This window comes from Melanotaenia boesemani, chromosome 15 (genome assembly GCF_017639745.1).
Source record: "Melanotaenia boesemani isolate fMelBoe1 chromosome 15, fMelBoe1.pri, whole genome shotgun sequence".
NCBI classification, from domain to species: domain Eukaryota; kingdom Metazoa; phylum Chordata; class Actinopteri; order Atheriniformes; family Melanotaeniidae; genus Melanotaenia; species Melanotaenia boesemani.
In genome coordinates, this window is record NC_055696.1 from 1,185,535 (window position 1) to 1,211,542 (window position 26,008).

Below are 26,008 nucleotides of genomic sequence, written 5' to 3' on the forward strand. Positions count from 1 at the left end.
TAAACCCTGAATGACTTTTGTTTGAACTTCAAGGAAGTTGCAGAGAGTTTGGTTGAAATTTCATGCAAGTTGTGAAAATTATTTACTCAGATAAATATTGTTTAGGTTTCTGGCCTGGTGATAGGAGTGTAATTACCTTCGCCAAGGTGCAGGTCATGTCTTTGGCGCCGTCTGTCTGTCTGTTAGCAACATAACTAAAACGTTTGGGATGGATTTTGATTACATTCTCATAGAATCTAAGAATTGGGGCTAGAAGCACTAAGAGTGTGTACTGCCTGAATCGAGGAACTTTTTTTTATTCTTTACTATGGGGAGATAGGGATCATTTTGCCATTTCAAAGCTTTGAACTAAAAATAATGACCCCAGTCATTGGCAAAAAAAAAAAAATTACAATGGCTTGGTGGAGGTCTGTGCTCTCTGTGCTTCTAATAGTAGATCAATTATTTATCTTTAACCTTTAATCTTGAATTGCTTTTCATTTATTTAATATTTGTATTTTATTTAATTATATTAGTTTTTCTCATGATTATTTTGTATTTATTTGATTGTAAACAAGTTAAGATTTTAAGGGATTTATTCATTCACTTATTAACTCTTTATAAAACTCTAACAAAAACCTTTTATCAGCTGCAGCTCAAAACCCTTTTAGGGCGCAGTTTGCTTCACTAATAGATCCCACACTCATCTCACCTGGATGAGTGTGTATGTGTGTGTTTCGCATACTTTCCTCTTCCCACCATGGTCTCTTCTTATGGAAACTTCTCTCTTTTGAGCTCTGTTGACTTTTCATACCAGAGAATGGAAGGAAGTTAGAACCGTCAGCTTCATTCACTCACACAAGCAGTCACATTTGCAACCTTAAAACATTTAAATCACACATACCTGTCCTTTCTTTCTCAATTACTGGTGTGCACACTTCTAAACAACAAGCTAACAAAAACAAAAGAAAATAAATAAAAAGCCTCCTTTTGAATGTCCCTTATTTCTAACTAGGTCAACACTTCCACACAATAGCATCCTCACTCCCCTCCTTTGTGTATTTCTTCTTCTCCTTTGCCATTTCACTCTGTCCTCTCATTCATGTCTTTCTTGTTGCACCACAGACACTCAAACTTCTTAGCTTTTTTTTCCATCAAAATTTATCTTTTTTTTGTTGAGGCTCTCTGTGATTCTGCCAGCATCAAAGTTGTATATATGCAGTACTTGGTGATCCATGGTTTAACCTTGACACAATGAGCATTCCTCCTCTTTCCAATTATTTTAGGCATGCACAGTGTACGGGTTTGTAACAGCAGTCCTAATCAGTGTTAAACTGACCTGACAGGGCTAAATTAGGGTAATTCAACACCCCATAAAGTTTGCATTAAGATATGTCCGGCAATACCTCCTGAATCCTGCCACCGCACATGGGCCTCATTTGATTTCCATCTCTGATAGGCCTCTCCATCATGTGTGACATGAAATACTCCGGCAGCCACCGGCTACAGCACACGTAGCTCCTCATAAATATTGACTACTTCTGTCTACTTCCACGTGTTCATAGAAATTAGCATCGCATTAGCATGATCTGACCTGCGCATCCAGGCCTTATCAAAGCGCTCTGTGATCCCGGGCTCCCTGCACTTTAGTCTGGAGCAGAGAAAGAGAGAGAGACAGAGAAAAAAAGGATACAGAAGGAACCAGTGTGAGAGAGAGACAGAAACAGAGAGTTTCCCCCGAGAGAGAAAGAGAAGAGCGATGAGCTACATGATAACGAGCTGTGTTACACCGCTACACAACACACAGGCTTGTCACTGCGCCTCAGAGCTGTTCTGAGCTAAATGGGCTGCAGCAGATGTTTGGTGACTACAATCACACAGAGCTGCGTACCTCACTTGACTTGCAAATATTTGCTAAGAGACTTCAATATTGGATTTTCTGTATTTTTTTCTTCTTCTAGGATGTAAAGATAGTGCTTCTAGTGCATAAATGCGAAGACACACAGCATGTTTTCTGTTCTACAACCTGTGACTGTACAGTATTTTTTTCTATAAAAGGCCAGACGTCTCTTGTGATGAAATCCAGAGGCAACCGATCCTTTGTTTGTTCGTTTCATGTGTCACACAAAGTCTATCAGACACAAAAACATGGCAAAACATGATGAAATGAGACTGTGTGTCTGAGTGTATGTTGACATTTTTAAATTACAATGATTAGCTGCAGAAGTGCACTGTCAGGGGTCAAACCTCAGTGATGTTTGTTCTGTTTAGCCCCTTTTTTATATATATATTTTTTTGGTCATCTTGGAGAAGCAGTGGTATTTCTGTTGGATATAACTGTACTTTATTTCTTGTAATGAGGTGTTTGTTGTACCAGACAATAAAGTTGACTGGGGACTCAATGGCAACTAATGAATCAAGGGAAGATGATGCTCAGCAAGCAACAGATAGCTTTTATAGAGTGTCTAACAGTATTTTGATAGACAGCATGTATTACTTAAATTGCAAATCAAATGCACACAAAGGCACGCATATGGTTAATGGTGGTGTCATTATATAATGTTTTTGAGACTTTTTATTCAGTATAATTAAAAAAAAAGCAATAACACAGAGTGACCTGATGGACCTTAATTTTTCTGTGTTTTCCCAGTGTCACGATTTCTAATTACATCCACGGGCGCCCTGTATATCCTGGATGTGCAAATGGAAGATGGGCTGTACAACTACAGGTGTATGACGCGACATCGGTACACAGGAGAGACCCGACAGAGCAATAGCGCCCGTCTCATTGTCTCAGGTAAGAACTGCAGTATGTCCATCTAATGCAGAGTCATGGGGGGCTGGAGCCTAACCCAGCTGCTACTAGACAAGAGGCAGGGTACCAGTTCATCACAGAGCCAACACGGAGAGAAAAACAACCAATCACATTCACTTCTAGGGAGAATTTAGAAACATTAATTAATCTAACAGGCATGTTTTTTGGGAAAAAGCCAGAGTACTTGGAAAGAACACACTCATACATGGAGAGAACATGCAAACTATACACACAAAAGCCCCAGCTGAGGTTCAAACCAGGAACATTTTTGCTGTGAACCATTGATGCTAACCACAACAGAATGTCCATTGTTGCAAATATGCATCAGACAAACAGGCAAACAGGCCTTGTTTCAATATTTGATTCAGTCATTCATCAAATCCAAACATGTGGCTTCATTTATGTTCATGAGGTGAAGACTTTTTACTCTACATCTGACTTGCCATGCAAGTAAACCAAGTGATATGAACCACAAAAGAAAAGGAATCTGATTTGCAATCTCCACTTCCATGAGCAGACAATAATACAGTATTACCCACACGATAGAGGACCATATGGCAGTAAATTTGTGCTTGTGGAAAACTATGTAGGTCATCTGAATGAAAAAGAAGATGACAGGAAAACACACTTGAATTAAAACGGGGATGACATGTAATAAAGGTCATCAGAGCTAAGTTTGGGGGCGGGCACAGGATAGACAACACCCCTCTTTTCCTTGAACTGTTTAAAGGGGCAGTCCATCAGTTTACTAATCTACTTTTCATCAGTAAGCCTAGGTTCATGTTTTTGAACAACAGAGGCATTTATATGAGCTATTGTACGATGAGAAGACCCTTGTGAAGTGAAATTTTTACACAGAAGGGGTTGTAATCAACATAAACATCTGGGATACTTGGTGGGATAAGCCACATTAAAACTTTCAGCAGAAGTAGGATGGCACAAGATCAGATAAACATGTGATATTTAATATTGTTGAGCATCATAATAACAATTTAACCTGAAATATAAGCAAATACTCATATTAGGTGTATTAATAAGAGCTGAATTCCAGTTCTGCAACTGTGAATGCTAGTTAGTTACATGACATGCAGCTCTCATTTACTTACCTGTACTTGACCTATTTCAAATCAAAATGTCTTGGTGCTGTGTTGGTATTATACATGCATGCTGATAATAAACTGTGCAGCCTTTTTTTTTTTATAAAGAGTGTGCCCTTTCATGCTCCATGTCCATTACACATTAGGCTAATTTTAGCCATTAGCTAGTGCTGGGTAAGCGCTATGATTTAAAAAAAAAAAAGACTAATGCTGATGATGATGACTCAAATTAATGGGTTATTGTGCAGAACTTGACAACAAGTTGTTGGATTTATTTAAATTAAATCAGGGAAGCATCTAAAGCCTGCAGTGGCCCTTAAGGACCAGAGTTTGAGATCCCTGCTTTAAAGTTTGGGTCTGATGACTGTTCGGAAAACTTAAACCACCTTCCCCCCACCAGATCCAACCAACTCAGCACCCCACATCCTGGACAGCTTTGAGCGTCGTGAAGTGTTGGCATCTCATCGAGTGGAGCTGCCATGCAAGGCCTCAGGTCATCCCGCACCCAAATATCGCTGGCTAAAGGACAACCGGCCACTGGAGCCAGACACACGCTTCAGACAGAGTGTGACAGGCTTGCTGATAGAGAGAGCCCAGTCCAGTGACACAGGGACGTATGTGTGTGAAGTGTGGAACGGTTACGGCAATGCTGAGGTGGTTGGCAGGCTGCAGGTTAAAGGTCAGTACACATGGGCATGTGCAGAGTGGTGATTTTAATGGCAGCAGGAGTCAAAACAAGGGGAATCTTCTAAGCCATAGATGAGTATCATGAATATTTAAGGTGCTGCATGTAATATTTTTTCTAAATTTAACTTCCATTAATCCCTTGCTTTAACTACAGAAAAGACAAAAAAGATTCCACTATTTTATTCAAATCTGTCACTGAGCTAATTCCTTCCCAACAGAGCCCCTGAAGGTGATGGTGAGTCCGCGAAAGGTTAAGGGCAGCGTGGGGAGCCAGGTGTCACTGTCCTGCAGTGTAACAGGCTCTGAGGAGTATCAGTTGTCTTGGTACCGCAACGGAGAGCTCATCTACCCCAGCAGCAGTGTCCGCATGACGGGGCAAAACAGAGAAAACCTGGTCATGGGTGGTATGGCAAAGAGTGACGGAGGAGCCTATCAGTGCTTTGCCAGACATGGCAAGATGTCAGCCCAGGATTTTGTTCAAGTCATACTGGAAGGTCAGAGCTCACATTCAAATATGTGTGGGTAGAAAACCAATTACACATTTATTATATTTGTGTGTATTTTTGCATCCATGTACATTTACATTTAAACATACTGTGTATGTAGAGTCCTGAAGAGGCCGTACCTTTTCATTACTTTGTCTGAAAGAGGCTTACATGATGATACATGAGGTGTTGTTGCAGTACCTGACCACACCAATATATAGAGAATATTGATAATCAATGATGAAATGGAGCCATCTAAGGCTGCTGTAACCATTTACTCTACACTTAGACTAAGAGTCAAGGGTTCTACTCAAAAGGAAGACTAGATTTTAGATTCTTGGTTTTATAATCATCTGCCAAACAATAAAACATATCTCTGTTTGAAACTGGTTCTTCTGTCCAGATGGCACCCCCAAGATTCTGGCTTCATTCAGCGAGAAAGTCTACAACATCAATGAGTTTGTGTCCCTGTCCTGCATGGTGAAAGGCACACCGGAGCCCCGGGTAATGTGGACTCTGGATGACGAACCCATAATACGGGACAGCCGGCACCGTATCTCCTACTACACCAACACTGAAGGCCATGTGGTCAGCCACCTGAACATCAGCCAGACCCAGGTCCCTGATGGAGGGGTGTACCGGTGCATCTGCAATAACTCGGCCGGGACAGTTTCCTACCAGGCGCGAATAAACGTAAGAGGTGCTTGTCAGATCAACTCTTCCAACACACCATCACATATACACATCAACATGTCTTGATATATTCTGCGCTGATATGGTTTTAATTGGCTACCTTTAAAGCACGCTGATGTGTAGACGATAAAAGAACGCCTGACTGCGTTTGTTAAGGGGATTCAGGTTTCTCTTTTTTTCTGACATGTCAATTCTCCTACTTCTTATCAAACACCTGCTGGCAGCTTTTTACTATCGGTGTGGTTTACTCTTAGCATCACTGTCAGTGGAATGCTTTGTTCTCTGTACAGGGTTATGGTTGACAGGATTGGTGTCGTCTTATCTTGGTAATACTGGGGTATTCAGGCCCTAGCTCTTACTTGAAGGTACATGGATGCAGAATGCAGCCAACCATTGAAGATAAACCTCCACAGATGCCATTGCGGAGGAAGTTGATTGACCATTTCTCACATCATTGGGGTCTTGATCATCATAAAAAGAGTAGCAACCCAGGATATGCCTGTGCTTTAAATATGGTCCTAGATGTCTATTTGTCTAATAAATACTGAGGTACATCTTTTGATTACTCTGTTTTTAACAAGTATGTGCAAAAGCTGGCAATGTGAGTAATAGCTTTGATAATAGCGTCATGAGTGGAGTGAATGAACATTCACTCAAGCTGTCACAGGGAGCAAAAGGTAATATTCACTACAGTCCTGAACAGAGGGGTCCACAAGTCAGCAGCTCAAACGCAAAAGCAAATTTAATATGGAGGAAGATAGAGCAGAACAAGTGCAATGCCAGAGGCATCCTTTAAATCCCTCCAAGTAAATTTAATCAGGTAGTCTGAAACCCCTTAATAAGCCATGACAATCAAAACGTTTTTCGTTTTTAATGTCAGAATGAATCAAGGCATGTAAATTTTTGTGGTGTCTTGAAAACACACACAACACCGCACAGCCATCTTTTAGCCCATCCCCTGGCCTCAAAATCATTTTAAGAGAGTTGTCTCTCCAATGTGTCCTCAAGGGCCTGCCAGCATCAGACCAATGAAAAACCTCACTGCCATCGCTGGGCGGGACATGTACATCCACTGCCGTGTTATTGGTTACCCTTACTATTCCATCAAGTGGTACAAGGACTCCAATTTGCTGCCATACAACCACCGGCAGCGGGCCTTTGAGAATGGCACTCTGAAGCTGTTTGACGTGCAAAAGGATGTGGATGAAGGAGAATACACCTGTAATGTGCTGGTGCAGCCACAGCTGTCCACTCACCAGAGCGTCTATGTTACTGTGAAAGGTATGAACTCCGTTTTTATTTGGTTTTAGTTGTACATGTTTACTGCATCATAATTATTATCATTGTTTGTTGTCATTTATGCAACTTAGACTATTTATTAGATATAATCATACACACAGTGTGATACTCTTGTATTTGCAGAGTATTCATGGATACCATGTTATTAATCTCCCAGTCTGTTTATCACTTCATCACCCTGCACACTGACCCTGTATAGTCACGCTGTCCGATGTGTATGTTGGCATCACTTCAGAATTGACATTGTGGAAATACAGATATATAGGGGGACGTTTCTGTAACACAAACTGTGAATAAAAAGCACACATCACAGATAGCAAAGCACCATCTCCATCTTCTCAGCCAGTTTATCTGGAGCTCATCTGAATATGCAGCCGTGCTGAGTGTAGCCAGATGATGATAACCTCAGATGGCATTCTTTCTTCAGTGACTATGCATAATTTCAAATGTAGGATGGGCAAACCCAGTCCCCCTCCCTCTCCTTGGCAGGTCTCGACATGCTAACGAGTCTGCAAAAAAGGGGAATCACACAGCACAGACTTAGCTACGCCACTATTCTGCCTCAGCTAATTTGCCTCTCGGCTGCTTAGCATTCCACCGCTGCCGAGAGGGAATCCCCAGGAGCCTATTATGCCTATTTTATTGTGAATTAAATAAGCCCTGAAGTGCTGCTTATTCCAATGGTATTTTAAATCATTAATTTTCCATAGCATCTGGTTTTCACGATGACTACAGTGTCCCCAGAGAGCAAAAAAAAAGAGAGAGTGAATGTTATATGCATGCTTTTAAGCAAAAAAATGCGCTGCTTAATGTTGGAGATCTAATAAAATATTTTCTCAGCATTTTGCATTCCTTCATAATCACAGCATGTTTTGACATGGAACACAAGGTGATAAAGAGAGAACTGGGACTAACGGGTTGCTATGGAAGTGATTAGTAAGTGTTCTTAGCCAGTACATTTAAAATCTTGCTGTCTGTTAATGCACAAGTGGTGAATGAGTTTGAGCTGAATTTGCTGAGGTTGAAACTTAGATTAAATGATTTAATGTCTTATTCACAGTCCCACCTACCATCCACCCGTTCGAGTTTCCCCGGTTTTCCATTGGCCAACGAGTGTTTATCCCCTGTGTGGTCATGTCGGGCGACCAGCCTGTCTTCATCACCTGGCAGAAAGACGGCCGGCCAATCCCAGCCAGCCTGGGTGTCACCATAGACAACATTGACTTTACAAGCTCCCTTCGTATCTCCAACCTCACACTGATGCACAACGGCAACTACACCTGCATTGCACGGAACCAGGCTGCTGCTGTGGAGCACCAAAGTCAACTTATCGTCCGAGGTGAGGAAGACAGGAGATATTAGAGAGGCTGTTTTGTCTTTTTTTTCCTGAATGTATTTGAATTAACTGATTTTTCTCACTAAAAAGTCTAATCTGACGGCTTCTTTACTTGCAGTTCCTCCCAAATTTGTGGTTCAACCTAAGGATCAGGATGGCATCTATGGAAAATCCGTGATTTTAAATTGCTCAGCTGAAGGCTATCCTGTTCCTACCATCCAGTGGGAGTATTCAAAAGGTAGGCACACACATGACACACACAACTGATCCTCTGAGGCTCAGTAAAAGTATTTCACAGTTTTTTTAAACACTTTGAACTGGATAACTTATCCTTCCTCTATTTTTATTATCATTGTGAATCAAAAAGTCTTATTGTGTGTGTTTTGGTTTAGTCTTTTTGACCTCTACAGCAAGTTTAAACTCCACAGTAGAACAATTTGAGAATGTCAGCATAACAAACATACAGCCATGAGGTTGGATTCATAACTCTAAACAAGCGAGACAAGTGAAAGCTTTTCATGTATCCGAAAGCTGAAAGCTTATTCTTATTTATCGGTATGTAGCTTATCACAGCACATCACATGACTAAGATAAAAATAGTTAAAAATAGTATTTTTTCTTAAATATCAAACATTTGCTCTTGTTCACTTGCTGTCCTGTTACTTTTTCACACCAGTTAATTTTAGGTGGGCTGACAGCTCTATCTATGCAGTAAACTCATGTTTTAGGATTTAATTTTCAGATATTGAGTCAGAGCTAGCTGTGAATGTTATATTCAGTTTAGTAAAGGTGATCAGAAAATCAACTGGCCATTGTGTGCTTTTCTAAATGGTACATAACAGTAATAGCAATGTTTACTCTGACAGGTGCCGGGGTCCCTCAGTTCAAACCCATCGCCCTCAACTCAGGCTTTCGGATCGAGGTGCTGGTGAATGGCTCGCTGCTCATCAAGCATGTGCTGGAAGAGGACAGTGGTTTCTACCTCTGTAGGGTCAGCAACGATGTTGGGGCTGATGTCAGCAAGTCCATGTATCTGAATGTCAAAAGTAAGTCTATTGTACATGTTCAGTCTGCAGCTAATTTTAAAGTAAAGATATTTATGCTGAAACAGAAGGGTTAAACTGGAGTTAGCTTTGTGACAGTCAGGCCACCCGCAAAATGGTGGTGATTTAGCTTCCCTCCATTAAGCCCTGAATTCTGCATACAGGCAGGAGCTGTCATGCAGAAAAGAGGGCTGAGGGGTTACAGGAGGAATGGGTTATCCATGTCGGTTTTTCCACCCGCATCCATCTGGGTCCTCTCCTGTCTTTAGTCCTTTGCATTTTAAAATGCAGAATTATCTCACTCAGCCTTTATATTTGCCAGAGAGAATATTAAATACATATTGAAAACCTTTTCCTAATGTTTAGACATATAAAATTATTCCCTGTGCCTGTTTCTATTAATATACCAATATTAAATGAAGGTTTCATGCACCTTGCACAAATAAACCACTTTTATAATTTGAGTTTTAACTTAAATAGGTTGCTTCTTTTATGGAGGAGCTTGTAGTTTGCATGACAAATTATACACATTTATAAGAGACTATGAGCTTTTGTTTATGTTTCACTTATTGAGAGATAGAAATAAGAGCTTGAAAGAGCATTTAATAAACCATGAAAGTGATGCATGATTTAGTTCTCCTTATCTTTGCAAAGAGGCAGGTGTTAAAAGCTTGGCACAGCAATGGTGCTAGAATGGATACTTAATTTGTGGTGCAAACAAGCAGCTGACATTATATCACGATATACCACACTGTACATCTAGATTTTGCAGACATTCGGTCTGTACTGTATGTGTGCAAAGCCATCTCCAGCTGGTCTATTGTGGCTGGGTGCTCATTTTGATCAGTCATTGCTAGATGAGGTTTATGCCCCTGTGGCTCATATCAAACCAGAGCAGAGTACACCCTGCTGAGTGTCTGCCAGCCACAGCTAGATAGGCTAAAACTCCTTCAAGACTGCTCCTGTCTGACTGCAGCTGATCAGCTTCCCTCACAGTCCAAGACACAAGGACATGATTAATAATCTTATCCATAAATACTTTTTTATTAACAATCACTTTTAGTTATTATTCTCCTTCTTAAATCTAGCTTAGCTTGTTTATTTCATTTCTTCTGTGCATGAATGTGATAGAGATGTGACGTTCATGAATGAATCGATTCTTTTGAACTGCTCTAAATGAACGATGGGAACCATGTCACAGCCGTGAGCCGTTCATTTGTGAGCCATTCTTTATACAAACTGCCTTCACCATCTATGGGCAGAGAGTTGTTCAGAAACAAAAACTGTGAGTTCTATCCAAGGCATTATTATTATTAAAACATTATATTTTTCCTATAATTTTTAAAATCTTGTATAGTAGATTTTATATGGTACATATTTTGTTTGTCATTCTTATGTATTGTGAAATTTTGTAAGATATTGTAAGAACGAGCCAGTCTTTTGAATGGCTCTTTGAAAGGAACGACTCCTCAAGATCCGGCTCCCTTCAAAGAGCCATAAATCCCATCTCTAGAATGTGATAATAGCAGATTAAAATTTCATTTCAAAACTTTTTGTCTCAAAGTTAATTAAAATAAAATACTAACAGCCTGCAGGCCAATGAAAATATCAGAAGTCATGTTTATTAGCTGAGTGTGATCTGTAGAGCTTTACATTGGAAGGTTTAGATGTATTTCAATTAATGGTTGGTGCTATCACCTTGTGGTAAGAAAATTTACAGTTTAAATCTCAACTGGCATCATTTTCTGAGGGTTTTTTTCCAACTTCCTCCCAAAGTCTAAAAGACATGTGTGTTAGGGTAATCGGTGATTCTAAACTGACCATAGGTAAGAGTGGTAGTGGTAATAATTTTATGCCATTGGGATGAAAGTGTCCAGTGGCTTAAAGTCTAGCGCTACCCCCTACTTTCTGCGTAACTCCACCCACTGCTGAATTTGAAAACAAAACACCCATGCAGTCTGAAGCTGCAAGGGTTGGGTGGGAGGTGTGGGGTGGTCAGGGGGCGGAGAGTGGGCGGGTCGGGATAGACAGACAGAAATGATTGACAGACAGCAGCTGAGCTCACTGGCCAGATGCAAAGCCAGATTCATAAAGCAGCTACACCACAGAGCGTCTTTGAGGTGGAAGACTTTCCCTCCTGAATCTCCTCAGCTACACATGAACCAGGTGGTCCTGAACGTATCAGTGTGAGCCGTTAGCGCTGTTAGCTGTTAGCTGCCTGTCAGCAGCTCCAGCAGCTCTGGAAAGCTGTGGAGACTCGCGGCAGGTTGTGGCAGCTGCAGGAAGAGCTGCTGGAAGTTGCTGCTGCTACGATTTGAGCTGCTGTCTGTTGCCAGATGAGGATCAACAGGTAAAGAATAAAGTCTGGTGTTACTTTTACACCCACAGAAGCACAAATCCGTCCCATTGCAGAAACATTTTACCAGAAACTCTGTGGAAGAACAGAAGTCTGAAACTAGCAGATCTACACATCCCTTCATATGCATTGGTGGCCATGGTTTTCTATACCTGCATCATCTAATGCAGGCATAGAAAGCCACTAAGTTTATGAACAGTATGTGTTTTCTTCATGACAATTAAGTAACACTGTATTTACAGCTCAAAAAACACAGTTTAGGGTGCACTACCCCTTTAAATTAATTCATTTATATACTGTTTATTCTGAATATGTAAATAGTACTAGGCATCCCGATGATTATTGAACAAATTCTTTGCACAGCATTATATATATATATATATATATATATATATATATATATATATATATATGTATACATATATACTTTATATATATTTATATACAGTATATATGCATACATATAGGCTTCTCAGCCACTCATCCCCATGCCATATCAATTAAGGAGTAATAAATAAGAATCACCAATAACCATTAGTGACAATTCTCCATTATGCCCGCTAAACAACACATTTTTGAACATTTTCTTGAACTGGTTGATATTTGGTCTTCCCCTGAGTACCTCACTAAATGACTCTTTTCACTCACTAGAGCTTGAATACTACCCTACAGGTGTGATATTGAGAGGTAGCTTACGAGCTGTGTAATGTTCTATAGAACTATTATGACTAAATGTTGTGAAAAGAAAATGAAAACGAGAGAGTAAAAAACCACAAGTTTTTCACAGTTAGGAAACTAATGAAACTGGGGCCACTCAGTGAAGGCAACTTTATTTTGCATTGTTGATTAGACCACAACATCTTGTAGAAACTTGGAACTTCAGTTAAACAGAATTTTTCTATCAACCACACCGCTGATGACCTGTCAACAACACGTTTTTATACCATACATGACAGAGCTTTGCCTTTTGCTGTGTTGCATTTGTCTGCAGTCCCTCTGCTCCTGAGGTATCTGCTGTTGTGATACGGCTGCTGTCCTGATTCGTGTCCCCTCTCTCTAGTAGCCTGAATCTCAAGAAGAGCCACACCTCATCCTATCTCCCATGTGTGTTTGGTGTGTGAGTGGGTGTGTGTGTGCATTCATACAATGAGCTCATTAACCCTTGAAGTGTCTCCTTGTGCTTTACAGGTACAATGTAGTCCACTAAAACATTTGAGGCTGTGATGTTCAGAACATTATGCGCTGTTTTAATGTTGTTTATTCAGGCCAGCCTACACCACTTGAGCAGTGGTGGCGACTTAAGAGGCTTAGGAGCCAATTAGGGAGGCACACAAGCTGACGCATGCAAAAGCACTCACGTGATGCGTAGTATGATCTTCACTGTGCATTATTTGCTGTCTAAATGTGTCAGTACACATGCAGTAGAGAATCAATAGACTGAATCAGAGGTTCTGAGATGTATGAAATTTGTGGTTAAGATGCTGTCAGGTCGTGTATGTGAAGCAGGTGAGCAAACAAGTGCACACAAAGACGTTTGTTTCACAAAAGACTGTGCCCTTTAATGTAAAGGCACAGATACAGTGCGACGCAATGCAGCCATTACACAAGAATAATGGGTCAGACGGCTAATGTAGTGCTTCAGACAGATCCCACTCTACCAGGCTATTGTGGTGGATTCCCAAGGAAATGAATTGCAGCTATTGTGATGTCATAACTTGGCACTTTCATTGTTATGAGTGTCTGTGCATAGCTAATGTCTCGTCATAATACTCCATGCATCATCCAGCATGAACACCATCACTGCACTAACAGCCTGCAGAAATAGCTTGTCCTTCCTGAACCAGGATTAAACTGTGCAAGCATGCAAGTAAGCACTTGTGTTTGTGTTTATTTTTACTTCATGGGCTTCCTTATTGCAACAGTAAACAGTTTTTGTTCCGTCTCATCTCTGGTTGCAGGTGGAGGCTTAGAAAAATGATTTTAATACAATTTCCAGTCAAGCATCTCTGCAGTACCTCTGAAACAGATGCAATTCAGTTCATTACCAATGCACAGTGGATGCTATCAGAGTCAGTCAACAACCACTCAATGTTTATCAGGGCCAATTAAGACCAATCAAGCCTGCTAGACATCATAATATCCAAAGACGGTGATGAGGGCAGAACGTATAATGAAAGTCCTCTGAACAGTAGCACTAAATGGGCTCATGGTGACTGAGAAGTCTCCCAACAGCATTGTCCTTCAGACAACCATAATGAAGTCCCCTGTTCTCCTGATCTCTTTATTTCATCCTATTCACCGATTTGCATTGAGGCCTTCTTTGCACAGAGGTCTGCCCAGACTGCAGGCGTATATTTGCTATCATGCTTCATATCCAAGCCAATTGTGCAGCTAAGGGAATTATTTCAGTACATTGCAGTCAGCCAGTGAACCAGTCATCTATGTGCGATCTTGGTGTCCTCCCCCTCCCCCAGCTCCCATCCAGGCCATCTCCTCCCCAGCGCCCACTTACAGCCTGGCCCCAGGGCAAGACGCTGGATGCATCTCAGCTCATGTCTTCTTGTCTTGCACTTTTGGTACCATGGAGCCGAGGTGCCCTGTGGCTTAAACTGGACTCCCAAGCACCCCATGTAGGATGCAGACCAGCACTCTGATGTAATCACATGGGTGAAGCTCAGATAATGCCTGCACATGTATGTATGTGTCTGAGAGGAGATGGCACACCTAAGGTCTATTTTATAAGAAAGGAACCTCACATTTTGTGTAACACTTATAGTGGGAATACAGACAGATGATGGTCACTGTTAGCTGGTAATCTGTCAAGAAAAGACTTCCCCTGCAGAGTTCATTACAGTTTAGAAAAGTGATCAGTTAGTTCAGCTATTGCATAATTTACAAACAGAAATGTTAGAGAGCTTCATCTTTCTGTGCTTTTGTTGCTAATAATCTGACTTAAATGATGCTGAAATAAATGCAATCCTATTCTATCACCTCTCACATCTGATTGAGCCTCTAACATGGTCTCTGCTTCCTTTCTTTGATCACAGATGAATGGTCTCACAGTGAATTAGTCATTCACCTGTAATTATGTTTGATTATGACCCTATTTGGCTAATTTTGTTATCCACATCATTGATGTAGGGATGTTTTCTTTCCGTGTTGTTTTTTATTTCTGCATTGCGACATTTGTGGTGTGATTGTGTAATCATCATCGTCCCGTGGAAATCAATGGCAAGTCCATTTTCTATTCCTGGCTACTAGAAATGGCCCCTTTTTTAAGAGTACAGTCTAGAGAGAAAAAGGAAGAAAAAAAGAGATGTGGGGAGAGACTGTCCGATGCTGGTTGGCATGGTAACCTGGCCAGGTGAAAGGGAGCCTGGGAGAAGAGAGGGAGGAAGGGTTGGCGTGGGTGGGCGGTGGGGGTCTTTTGTATCAGGGGAGTAGCCTATCAGCAGCCAGCCTATCCCCCACAATCCCCTGCAGGCTTAAGCGTATCATCACTGCCCTCTGGGTTGCTGTGGAGGAACAGGGCTCCTCTCACCTCCATATAAGACACATTGTACTGTGCAGTAAACACACTAAATGCTGTTTTTATTATTTAATTTATGAAAAGCTTTAATGTTGAGTTTTTCTTTTTTCTTCTTCTCTACACACACCACCTCTGTTTGGTCCCTAAAGGGAAGCACAGAGCATGTCGAGTTATTTTATGTCTGTGCATGTTTAGTTATCAATGCTTTGTTTCAACATGTACATTCACATATGAGTGCATTTAGTGTTTTTCAGAGATGGGGATGAACAAAACAGGAAAAAGTATCAATAGGAAGGTGAACTACGAATAATAATCATATGAGGTTGAAGATGAAAAGTTGTTTCTTTGGTTCGTATTTCACGTGTTATGTTCTCCTCTCCTGAAGCTGAGCAGTTGCTGCATGTCTACTGAGGCAGGGACTCCCTTTCCTTTCCTCTTATCTCTTTCCTCTCTCTCCTTTGTCTTTCTCTTCACTTCCCCTGTTCTTCTGTCACCACGATTCTGCTGGATATTAAAGAAATACATCACTGTAACAATTACAGTGCCCAAAGTACGCCTCAGGGCTGTCTCAGCTTGGCTACAAGCACACAAAGGCACACACTCTGGTACACTGCTAAATTTACATACACACAAATTGCATAGATGTTACCTTTTGTAGAGTATTTTTTGCCTTTGTGGAATTTTTTTCCTTATTTACATAATAGGGCTGCATGTCCCTGCAGACGCAATGTGAAAATTATCCATCTTTCTCAGGTCACAAGCAGACGTGGAGAAATCGTTAAGATTAAACTTTATGAAAGACTTTACTACTTGTAAGTTATTTCAGGATGGTACTGTGCTAAATACCAAACAAAATTAAACAGTCCAAACCAGAAAATACATAACTTATACCAAACAAAGTAAAAGAAAATCTAATAACATACCTTCCTAGTCAATCAAAGTTTATTTTTATAGCACCTTCCAACAACGCTCAAGTTGACCAAAGTGCTTTACGTCATTAAAACAAATATAAAGCACAGTAAAACATTGAAGGAAGGGCAGCTCATTGGATCGCACCATTACTTCATTTTGTGTGTGTTTTACTTAATCTTCTTCTGGTCTCTCAGCAGCGTTTTTTGTTTCTTATGGTATCATTGCTGTAAGAAGCGGATTATATTCATATCAATCAGTAAATAAATATCAAGCTCTCTTTTTGCTTGTGCAAAAATTAAAGGTGTGTGTTTAGTAGTACAGAGCAGCTGCACTGATCAAAAGATATTCCCAACTCCTTTCAGCACATGGGTTATTTGTACATTTCCTTGCAATTTATTTAAACTTGATCAACATGAACATAAGCAATGGTGTTATAGAAAAGAGAAATACGAACAATTTTCCATTTCTATAATATATTTCCCTTCAAATCACCAATGTAGGGCTGTCTGTTTGCAGTACACACATACCCAGCACACCTAACAGGTGAAGTCCAACCCCCCTTCCTACATTTTCTCACCTAGCCCAGTATCCAGCTCTTCCAGGGGTCTAAACACTACTGTCTGCCACCTCTGAGCCACATACACTGCAAAATTAAAGTAACTGTGCTCTAATACAATAACATTTACATAAAGCCCAAGCAGCTATTTTTTTCGCCCTCACTTTCAAAAGTGTCTCACAAAAAATTCATGCAAAATAGATCAGCGTTCTTTTCCATAGACAAGCCCCAAATGGCTGCAGAGTGAATAAGAGATGAGACTTAAATGTTTGCAACCCCTTGCCTGACACTTTTCATCACATCAGCAAAGTCACATTTTGTGTGTTTGTGTGTGAGATGGAAAATAAGAGGGAGCATGCGTGTTTGTGTCAATGCACGGACCTCCTTGTGTATGTGTGGTGTGAGAGCATCTGGGAGTAGAAGGTTGTTATACACTCTGCTGTGGGTGTAATGAGCCATGTATGTCTTTAGTGTGTGTTAAGTGTGGTGTCTTCAGAGAGTCGTTAGAGCATCACTGTACCATTTAGGACCCTCTGATACAAGAACCAGGATAGAGCCGCAAGTTTGCTTCAAATCAACATTAAAGGGAGGCTCAATGTTGTGAATTAATAATGCAGAGGATGTTTAGGGTGTAAACTGTGTGTTATTCGTAATAACAAAAATGCATGGCACAATTTCAAATTGGAGTTTGGCAAATGTTAAAACATGATAAATAGCATCTAATTAGTGTTGGTGCCATGTTAGATGACACATCAAGTGACCAAAAGAAACTCAAGCTTAAACAACAGTAAAATATAGTTTAACACATGTAGAATTCTATAAAAATCAACATTAGATGGAAAAAAATGAACATGATGTAAAGAATAACTGATGTTACTAAAATAAGAATTATGTCATTGTTTCAGGATAGCTCATTTTATTGTTTTTTTTGTTTGTATCATTGTGGAAATTTGTTAAAGTTTCATTTTTCATTTTGATTCAATAGATTTCCTACATAGAAATTGTAACATTATTGTTAATGACCATGGAGTTAGCTGTCAGTAATCAGCCAATCATGTTCTAGCAACTGTAAATGGACAGGACTAAAGACAAATCCCCCGTCAAGAATTCACTTCAGTTCAAGTCAACACTTTATTGTCATTGCCATAATATTTCTGTTGTAAATAAGGAGCTGTCGCATGAGAGTGGGGAGCTTTTATTCATAACCTGCTTTCTTGAATATGTACTCTGCATATGTTTCTTTTGATCGTGTACACCACATTTGGTTACCTTATGTACGAAATCTGGTATATAAATAAATTTGCCTCCTTGCTCCACCAATATCATATCTGTGAAATGAATCTAACAAAATATTGTCTTTATCCCCGTCTTATTTTTACCTCAGTCCCTGCCATGATCACATCCTACCCCAACACCACGCTGGCCACGCAGGGTGAAGAGAAGAAGATGAGCTGCACAGCACATGGTGAGAAACCCATCATGGTGCGCTGGGAGAAGGAGGAACGCATTATCAACCCAGAGACAAGACGCTATGTGGTTTCTGTCAAGGAGGTGGGCGATGAAGTCATTTCCACGCTGCAGGTAGGAGGCCGTGCTCAGACACGTGCAGTTTAAAGTTCATGGTTTGATATAATGATATAAACAAGCTCAATTTTTATTTTGGTCCCTTTATGGTTTAAATCTGTGGCTCCTAAAGATTGACTTTTAACATTTGGATGGTAAATACAATCTGCTTGTCACCTAATATGAGAAAGTCCCATACAGACAGGCTTCAGTCTGAATCTGAAGGGATATTTGATATTAAAGATTTGTTGTATGGCTACAGCACAAACTTGAAAGAGAATCAGCACTAATTATTTCTAATGTATAAAACTGATGTGATAAGTTCATAAATAAATTATAATATTTATTAGAATATGTGTCATTGTTTCTAATCTATCCTTTTTATAAAAATTTAACATGACTATGTTATTATGGGCAACTTTTATCTAAATAGAAGCTACAGGATTAATAATATGACTGAAAAAACTCTGCTGAGGGAAAAGTTAGACACTACATTTGAATACACTAATTTATTCTTTTTTCTTTTTTTAAGAAATTTGTGAGATAGAATAAAAAAAATTACAACAGGAACAACAAGTAGACTTGTCAACGAGCTTCCCTATAATTTCAGCCATTTTGTCACATCAGGACCATTAATAGGACCGTAGTCATCAGTGATATATGATCTATTACACTAGTTAATTACTGTCATTATCTCATCCCACTGCATCCACCAGATCATGCCAACAGTGAGGGACGACTCTGGCTTCTTTTCCTGCCATGCCATCAACTCCTTTGGTGAAGACAGAGGAATCATACAGCTCACAGTGCAAGGTATCGCTATGCCTGGCTAAACTGCTCAAAGAGCAGGAGAAGAGCATATTGCAAACAGATGTTTTTAGTCTTCACACCAGCTGCAGACAATGTCTATTCATGTTTCATGTTGGGTTTGCAAATGCTGAAACAACAATTTGGTGGATAACTTTGTGCATTTTAGAGCCACCAGATCCTCCAGAGGTGGAAATCAGAGAAGTGAAGGACAGAACCATTGCACTGCGTTGGACTATGGGTTTTGATGGCAACAGCCCAATCACAGGCTTCGATATTGAGAGCAAAAACAAATCAGGTACAACTCCATTTAGATCCATAATTACATGGAGTGCTATTAGTTAGGCACAATGACCACAAAAGATAAAACAGAACATGTTACTTTGTGTATGAGCCAGATGAGGGGAAAAATGCACTTTGGGACATTTATATTCCTCCATTCACTTAGTGTCAGCACCATGATGTAAGGCGGCATGTCCTCATGCACTTAACTAGATTTGACCTCTTCTTTGACTTCAGTAACCCCAATAAACCTTGGTCTGTCCTTGCCCAGCCTCCTGGGATACTGCTCAGAAGACCAAAGATGTCTCACCTCAGCTGAACCAGGCCACCATCATCGACCTGCACCCCTCGTCCACCTACAATATCCGCATGTTTGCCAAGAATCTCATCGGCAAGAGCGAAGCCAGCAATGAGCTCACCATCACCACTGATGAAGCAGGTGACGATGAACAGATGCTCCTCCACATGCACACAAACAGCCTGCGCTGCTTCCTGTACAGAACTAAATGATGCGGACGTTGTGCAGTTGCAGAAAATCTGATTTGTTAAAAACAAAATAAAACAAAAACAAAAAAACACTAAGAAGACAATTTCAAGTGTGTGTAGTGAACAAAAGACAAGAGACAAAAAAGAGAGAAATGAAGCCTGGAGACATCCGCCCGCTGGCTCTGATGCATTATTGAACACACGCTGACCCTGTGCTAAAAGCAGAACTTTTCAATTAGCGGCCTCAGTAGTAAATGTCACACTACAGTCAATACTCTGAGCCTGAACCCCTTTTGCAAATTACCCCCCATCCCTTCATCTCACCCCTCTGTCAGCCCCCACAGAGCACTTCTCCTCACCCTCAGCAGTCACTCATAAAAACGACATCACATTTGTCCACACATTGACTCAGTCTGAAATCTGAAAGTTCTAAGAGATGTACATTTTCATGATCTTTTCTCAGCTCCTGATGGACCACCCCAGGACGTACAGCTGGAAGCCCTCTCCTCTCAGAGCATCCGAGTCACGTGGAGAGTAAGTTAATCTCACAGCTGTTTATATGATGTGTGAGTGCCGAGTTTTTCCCAACAGATCAAACTGAGGAGGACAGAACTCTGGTATCAATGATATCTTTCAGCTGGACGTTTATCAAGGTGCTTAGGTGTTTCTACGTCTTGCTTCATGAACGTGAGGCAGGGTATTGTTTGGAAGCAGCATGGTTTTTAATTGGCTGTCCCTGAACACCTGAAAGTCTTGAAATAACTGTGTTTGCATGGAGGTGCTGTCAGGCTTGCCATTCTTGCCATCTGGAAAAGCAGAGAACTTTCACTTTGTACTGAGTGATGCTACAAGAGTTAGCTAGCATAACCCTGAAGCAAAGGGAACTGCTGAAAGTTCTGAGCCGAACCCATTGGTCCAAAAACTTTAAAGCTTGCACTGAATAACAGTGTTTCAAAACCTGGGAGAAAACGTCATTTGACCACATGCATCTAATGAACACTCAACTGTGAATCACAAATAGCAAAACATTGCACATTTTCTTCTCCATGAGCTGGAGAACAGGATCATACTGGCTGGTCTGTACTGTTCGCTTTGGATGGATTGTAATGCTGTTTCATTAACAAAGACCATGCTGTGAAGAAGCTGAGATTTATTGAGGACTGATTTCAAGGGGGGGGATGGTGGTTGAAGGAATATGGATGTGGATCGCAGAGAAGGGACTAGGGGTCAAAGGTGAAGGGGTGAGGGTCGAAGTAGGAACAATGAGTGAGGCTGTGAAACATGGCCGACTTCTAGCTTCTAGTAAGAGGGAACCAAGGGAGTAAATTCAAGGTGAGTGGTTAGCTTCTTCACCTCCAGGTTCCTGTCATGGAAAGGAAAAAAGTGGGGGAAATGGGGTCTTTGATAACTGAGACAAACAGGAGACAGTGATGTTATACACATTTACATACAGAGGTACAGCAAATTGATGGTGTGGGGTGTGAGCTTTGTTCCTGAAAGTTTTCAGCTTCATACATTTATTCTATTTCTAGAATTCCTAATTTGGATTCGTCCAAATTAGTCTGGTGATGAATTCATTAATTCCATCCAACAGACAATAATGGAGGAAACAGGTATAATTTATTAGTCAGGTTTGTAATAAATAGAGGGAGTGAGCGACAAAGATCAGTCATTCCCATCCCCTCAATTAACAACTATGATTCTTCCAACAGGCACCCAAGAAGCACCTCCAAAACGGGGCCATCAGGGGCTACCAGGTGGGCTACAGGGAGTATAGCTCAGGTGGAAACTACCAGTTCAGTGTGATCAGTGTGGAGACCACAGGCGACAATGCAGAAAACCTGGTGCTGGATAACCTAAAGAAGTTCACCCAGTATGGGGTTGTGGTGCAGGCCAGCAACAGTGCAGGGACAGGGCCGTCTTCCACAGAAGTGGCTGCTACCACACTGGAGGATGGTAAGACAATGAAGATTTTTTTTTATTTTCCAATCCTCAGTGAAGGTGTGATATCAATGTAGAAATAGTTTACTTAAATTTTTTACTGCATTAAGAATGATCAATATAACATACATGCCCGATATGTCCTCTGAATGAGGCAGCCAGCCTGATTTAATGTTAGCAATGTGTGAGGATCTGTCACAACCTAGTGGACATCGGTGGGTACTGCCATGTGCTGTCTGTCCTCTAATGTCTTCTGATAGTCGAGTGTCCTCATCCTGGTTCTCCTCCCTCAGTGCCTAGCCGCCCACCAGAGAATGTCCAGGCCATCGCCACATCTCCAGAAGTAATCTCTCTGTCCTGGTTGACACCTCCCAAAGACGCTCTGAACGGCAACCTGCTGGGCTTCAGGGTCATCTACTGGGCCAACCTACCGGATGGAGGTAAAAAATAACACTTTTTTGCAAATGATCTGCTTGCTGTTCTCAGACGGTGCAGATTTTTGGTGTCAGGTCAACGTCCTCTGCTGGCCAACTGCACGGCTTTGTGGAAGTCAGACAGCGTGACATGGCACTGTCACATGCATGGTTTGAGTTGGTGGGATTGGTTATGACAGCATGATTACCTTTGCCCCCCGCACTGTCACATCATGTCGGCTTGCCTTTATAACATGAACGCCCAGGACTTGACAACCACAGCTTGTTTGCTTGGTAACAGTGAGCAAATGCTCAAAGTGTAATTTAAATGTTGTCTGTAAACAATTTGGTGAGTGCAAATGCAAAAATGATAATAATAATATAGCCTTATATTTGGTGTTTACTGTGTTAGATGTACTTTACTACACTAGTCAGTCCCAAACAAGTGCAGAGGGTAACACAATTTTCTCTCTAACTGCAGTGGTGAAAGCTGTAGTATCAGTATCTCATTTATGTTTAAATCAGCCAGTTTGGAGATTTTTGCCATGTGCATTCAAGATTCATTCAAAAGTTGTTGGTTTATTCACCAAATTCCTCAGTTTACATGACAAAGTATCCCTAGGCAAGACCCCTGCATTGCAGCCCAAGGTGTTTCTCACTTAAGTAGCTTATAACAATTTGCTAAAAAAATATATATAATGTAAAAATTAATATGCTGTTGCAGTGATTACAACAAAAAAATACACTTATTTGTTTTGCTTTCCTTCCTGGGAAATTCCTTTCTTAGTTTTCCCAGAGACAGCAGTGATAATTTTGTCCCATTTTGACTCTGAAAGTCAAAACTCTTCAACTGAGCCATCACATAAAGACTAGCAGCAAATCATGACAGTATCTGCAGCTATTTGACCTTTTAATGGATAAAATGTCTGAAACAATCAGTCAAGTTATTAAGTTACAAATAAATGGATAAAGTATATCTAACAGAAAATACCAAATATTAGGCTGTATTATTATCATTTTTGCATTTGCACTGTATTTACGATTCACGTTTAAATTCAACTTTGAACCTTCACTCACTGTTACCATGTAAACCAGTCCAGGCTGTCAAGTCCTGGGCATTCATGTTAAGTTCCAGAAATCATAAATCTCTGACACCTGAGTCCAGGTGATGGATGTTCTTGTCTCCCTGTAATGGAGAAAACACCATCGTACCACTGAGTCTACAGCCTCGACTCAGGGTTACACAGTAGAAAATAAACCAAGAAGGAAAAGCAGCAGAACAGTAACCACCACTGGGTTTTATGCTTATCCTCTACGGAAAAAGCTACAGACAGACAGTATAAACATACATAAAAGTGAAAAAAAACATGAAAATGTAGGTCTCCTAAGTAAAATATGTGACTGTTATGTATGTTTTCATTGCTTGTTAAAAGCCACCAACGACCGCATGTGGCTGGTGTGCTGCCGTAGATCTCTGAGGTGAAGTGGACAGCAGAGATAGCGGTGTGAGCACAGCACTGTGACAAAGGGATACAGGCAGCAAGCAGTGACACAGTGAGACATCAGTCATCCGGATGCTAACAGCTGAGGGCAGCCGGTTGCCTGTTGAGGCCTGCCACAGCATCAGACCTTGGATGGAGGATTGTTTAAACTTTGTGATTGAATATGAAATCATATCCAAGGCTGCACTGTGACACCTCTGGGCCTGGCATCTATTTTATATATGGAGTCTTCTGTGTGACATATTAGTCACATCTTTGACCAGTGGCAGCCTGTGATATTACTGGATAATTTCAAATAAAAGACGAGTAGTGAATGAGGTTTTAGGTCTGAATGAATTGTAGTGGTCTGTACTTAGAAATTAACTTCTGATGTGTAGTTTGTGCAGGATTTGGTGGATGGGTTGAGTCTTGGACTGCTCTTATGTGCTGCCTCTCTCTCCTTCACGTTGCTGTCTTTCAGAGCTTGGAGAGATCAGGAACGTGACAACCTCAAAGCCATCTCTTGAACTGGATGGGCTAGAGAAATACACCAATTACAGCATCCAGGTTTTGACCTTCACCAGAGCTGGTGATGGTGTTCGCAGTGAACAGATTTACACCCGCACCAAGGAGGACGGTAGGAAGATTAAGTGACCTTTCTTAATTTTATATATATATATATATATATATGTATGTATGTGTGTGTGTGTGTGTGTGTGTGTGTGTGTGTGTGTAGCTTTCACATCATGCATGTCAAAACAAGATGTTTTACTAATATGTTAAGATTCTCTCCTCTTTACATTAAATGTAAGCATCTCTAAAGCAACTTGTTCATCTTTGGCGTTCAGTTCCTGGTCCTCCAGCTGGTGTGAAGGCAGCAGCTGCTTCCAACTCAGTGGTGTTCGTATCCTGGCTTCCTCCTCTCAAAGTTAATGGAATCATCAGGAAATACACTGTTTTCTGCTCCAACCCACACCCTACGGTAAAGCACAAACAAAACATAGGTTTTGCTATCACAGGAGCTCTTTTTGATTGTTTTAAATGGACAATCTCAAGGGAAATTTTCATTGTATTTTCCCACACTGTTTAAAAATAGAGATGGGATTTGTGTAATCAATACTGTGATATCTGCTAGTAAAAATATTGGATTTGATACTTTTTTAAATATTGCGATCGTAATCGCTCTGCGCTAAAACAAAACATGCAATGTGTTTTCACGTCTTGTAGTTTTAGATAAATAAAATTACTTGTGAAAACCTGCCCTGGTGTATTCTTTCTGTCCCACATTATTGTGGCAGCCTGTCAGATGTCATGATGATGATGCTAGTGTTATATTTTCATATTTTACTGGTTTACTGCTGGAGTACTATGTTTATTTAATTGAACAAATTTATTTTTATATTAATTTGTCATCTAAATAGGTTTGAGCTTTTTTACATCTTATTTTCACTTGATTTACTCATTTATTTATTTTTATTATTATTTCTTACAGGTATTTATTCATATTTCACGTTGCCTTTGGAATAAAGAAATTAATGCACACTGTACAATTGTGTGATTTTCCTTTAAGGGGCAAAAAGCATCTGTATCAGTACTGATATAAATGAAAAAGTACCAGAAAAAAATGTTAACGTATGGAAAGGAAAATGTCAGCATCGTCCCAAGTTAAAAAGCAAAACACCAAACAGTGACTTACCTGAACTCTGCATCTCTCCTCATCTCTATGAAACTTTACCCCATATTTTTAGCTTGTTTTTTTTTGCCTTTTACCCTTTAAAGCGAACAACTGTAAAGTTGAGATGGAAAAAGGGACGCGCAGCAAGTAAAACATCTTCCCTTCATTTTCTAGGTGAGTAGTGAGTTTGAGGCAGCACCAGACGTGTTCTTCTACCGCATCCCCAACCTGAGCAGAAACAGGCAGTACAGTATCTGGGTGGTGGCTGTCACTGCTGCAGGCCGTGGAAACGGCAGCGAGATCATCACGGTCAAACCCATGGCTGAAGGTAGGCAGAGCTTCTCTGTGGACTCACTTTCATGGCACTTTTGTCCAATAAGCTCACATTATGATGTTAAAACTTTAGCATTACATCAAAGGTCAGAGGACCCTAAATTCAAACAAGACCCATAAGTATGGATTAAGCTGTATCTCAGTATTTCCTCATGACAAGACAAGTATCAGTGTATCAGCTGAAGGCAAATAGCCCAACATTTAGCCCTATCAACACTTTACATGTTTGCTAAGAGCTGA

General features: G+C 40.6%; 1 protein-coding gene across 4 annotated transcripts in view; it reads left to right on the plus strand.

Annotated features, from left to right (window-relative positions):
- Positions 1 to 26,008, plus strand: part of dscama (Down syndrome cell adhesion molecule a) — a 90,117-nt gene that overhangs the window by 54,397 nt on the left and 9,712 nt on the right. For 3 of the 4 annotated variants that reach the window (XM_042008675.1, XM_042008677.1, XM_042008676.1), the window contains exons 4-21: positions 2,630 to 2,776; positions 4,292 to 4,570; positions 4,797 to 5,072; positions 5,467 to 5,763; positions 6,765 to 7,037; positions 8,116 to 8,394; positions 8,510 to 8,629; positions 9,258 to 9,437; positions 18,172 to 18,368; positions 19,067 to 19,163; positions 19,327 to 19,455; positions 19,711 to 19,878; positions 20,389 to 20,459; positions 21,638 to 21,881; positions 22,160 to 22,306; positions 24,242 to 24,397; positions 24,609 to 24,742; positions 25,610 to 25,763. In XM_042008675.1, coding sequence (XP_041864609.1) covers positions 2,630 to 2,776; positions 4,292 to 4,570; positions 4,797 to 5,072; positions 5,467 to 5,763; positions 6,765 to 7,037; positions 8,116 to 8,394; positions 8,510 to 8,629; positions 9,258 to 9,437; positions 18,172 to 18,368; positions 19,067 to 19,163; positions 19,327 to 19,455; positions 19,711 to 19,878; positions 20,389 to 20,459; positions 21,638 to 21,881; positions 22,160 to 22,306; positions 24,242 to 24,397; positions 24,609 to 24,742; positions 25,610 to 25,763 — 3,348 coding nt within the window. Of the gene's footprint in view, positions 1 to 2,629; positions 2,777 to 4,291; positions 4,571 to 4,796; positions 5,073 to 5,466; positions 5,764 to 6,764; positions 7,038 to 8,115; positions 8,395 to 8,509; positions 8,630 to 9,257; positions 9,438 to 18,171; positions 18,369 to 19,066; positions 19,164 to 19,326; positions 19,456 to 19,710; positions 19,879 to 20,388; positions 20,460 to 21,637; positions 21,882 to 22,159; positions 22,307 to 24,241; positions 24,398 to 24,608; positions 24,743 to 25,609; positions 25,764 to 26,008 lie in introns of those variants that run through there. The other variant, XM_042008678.1, reaches the window with a different exon arrangement.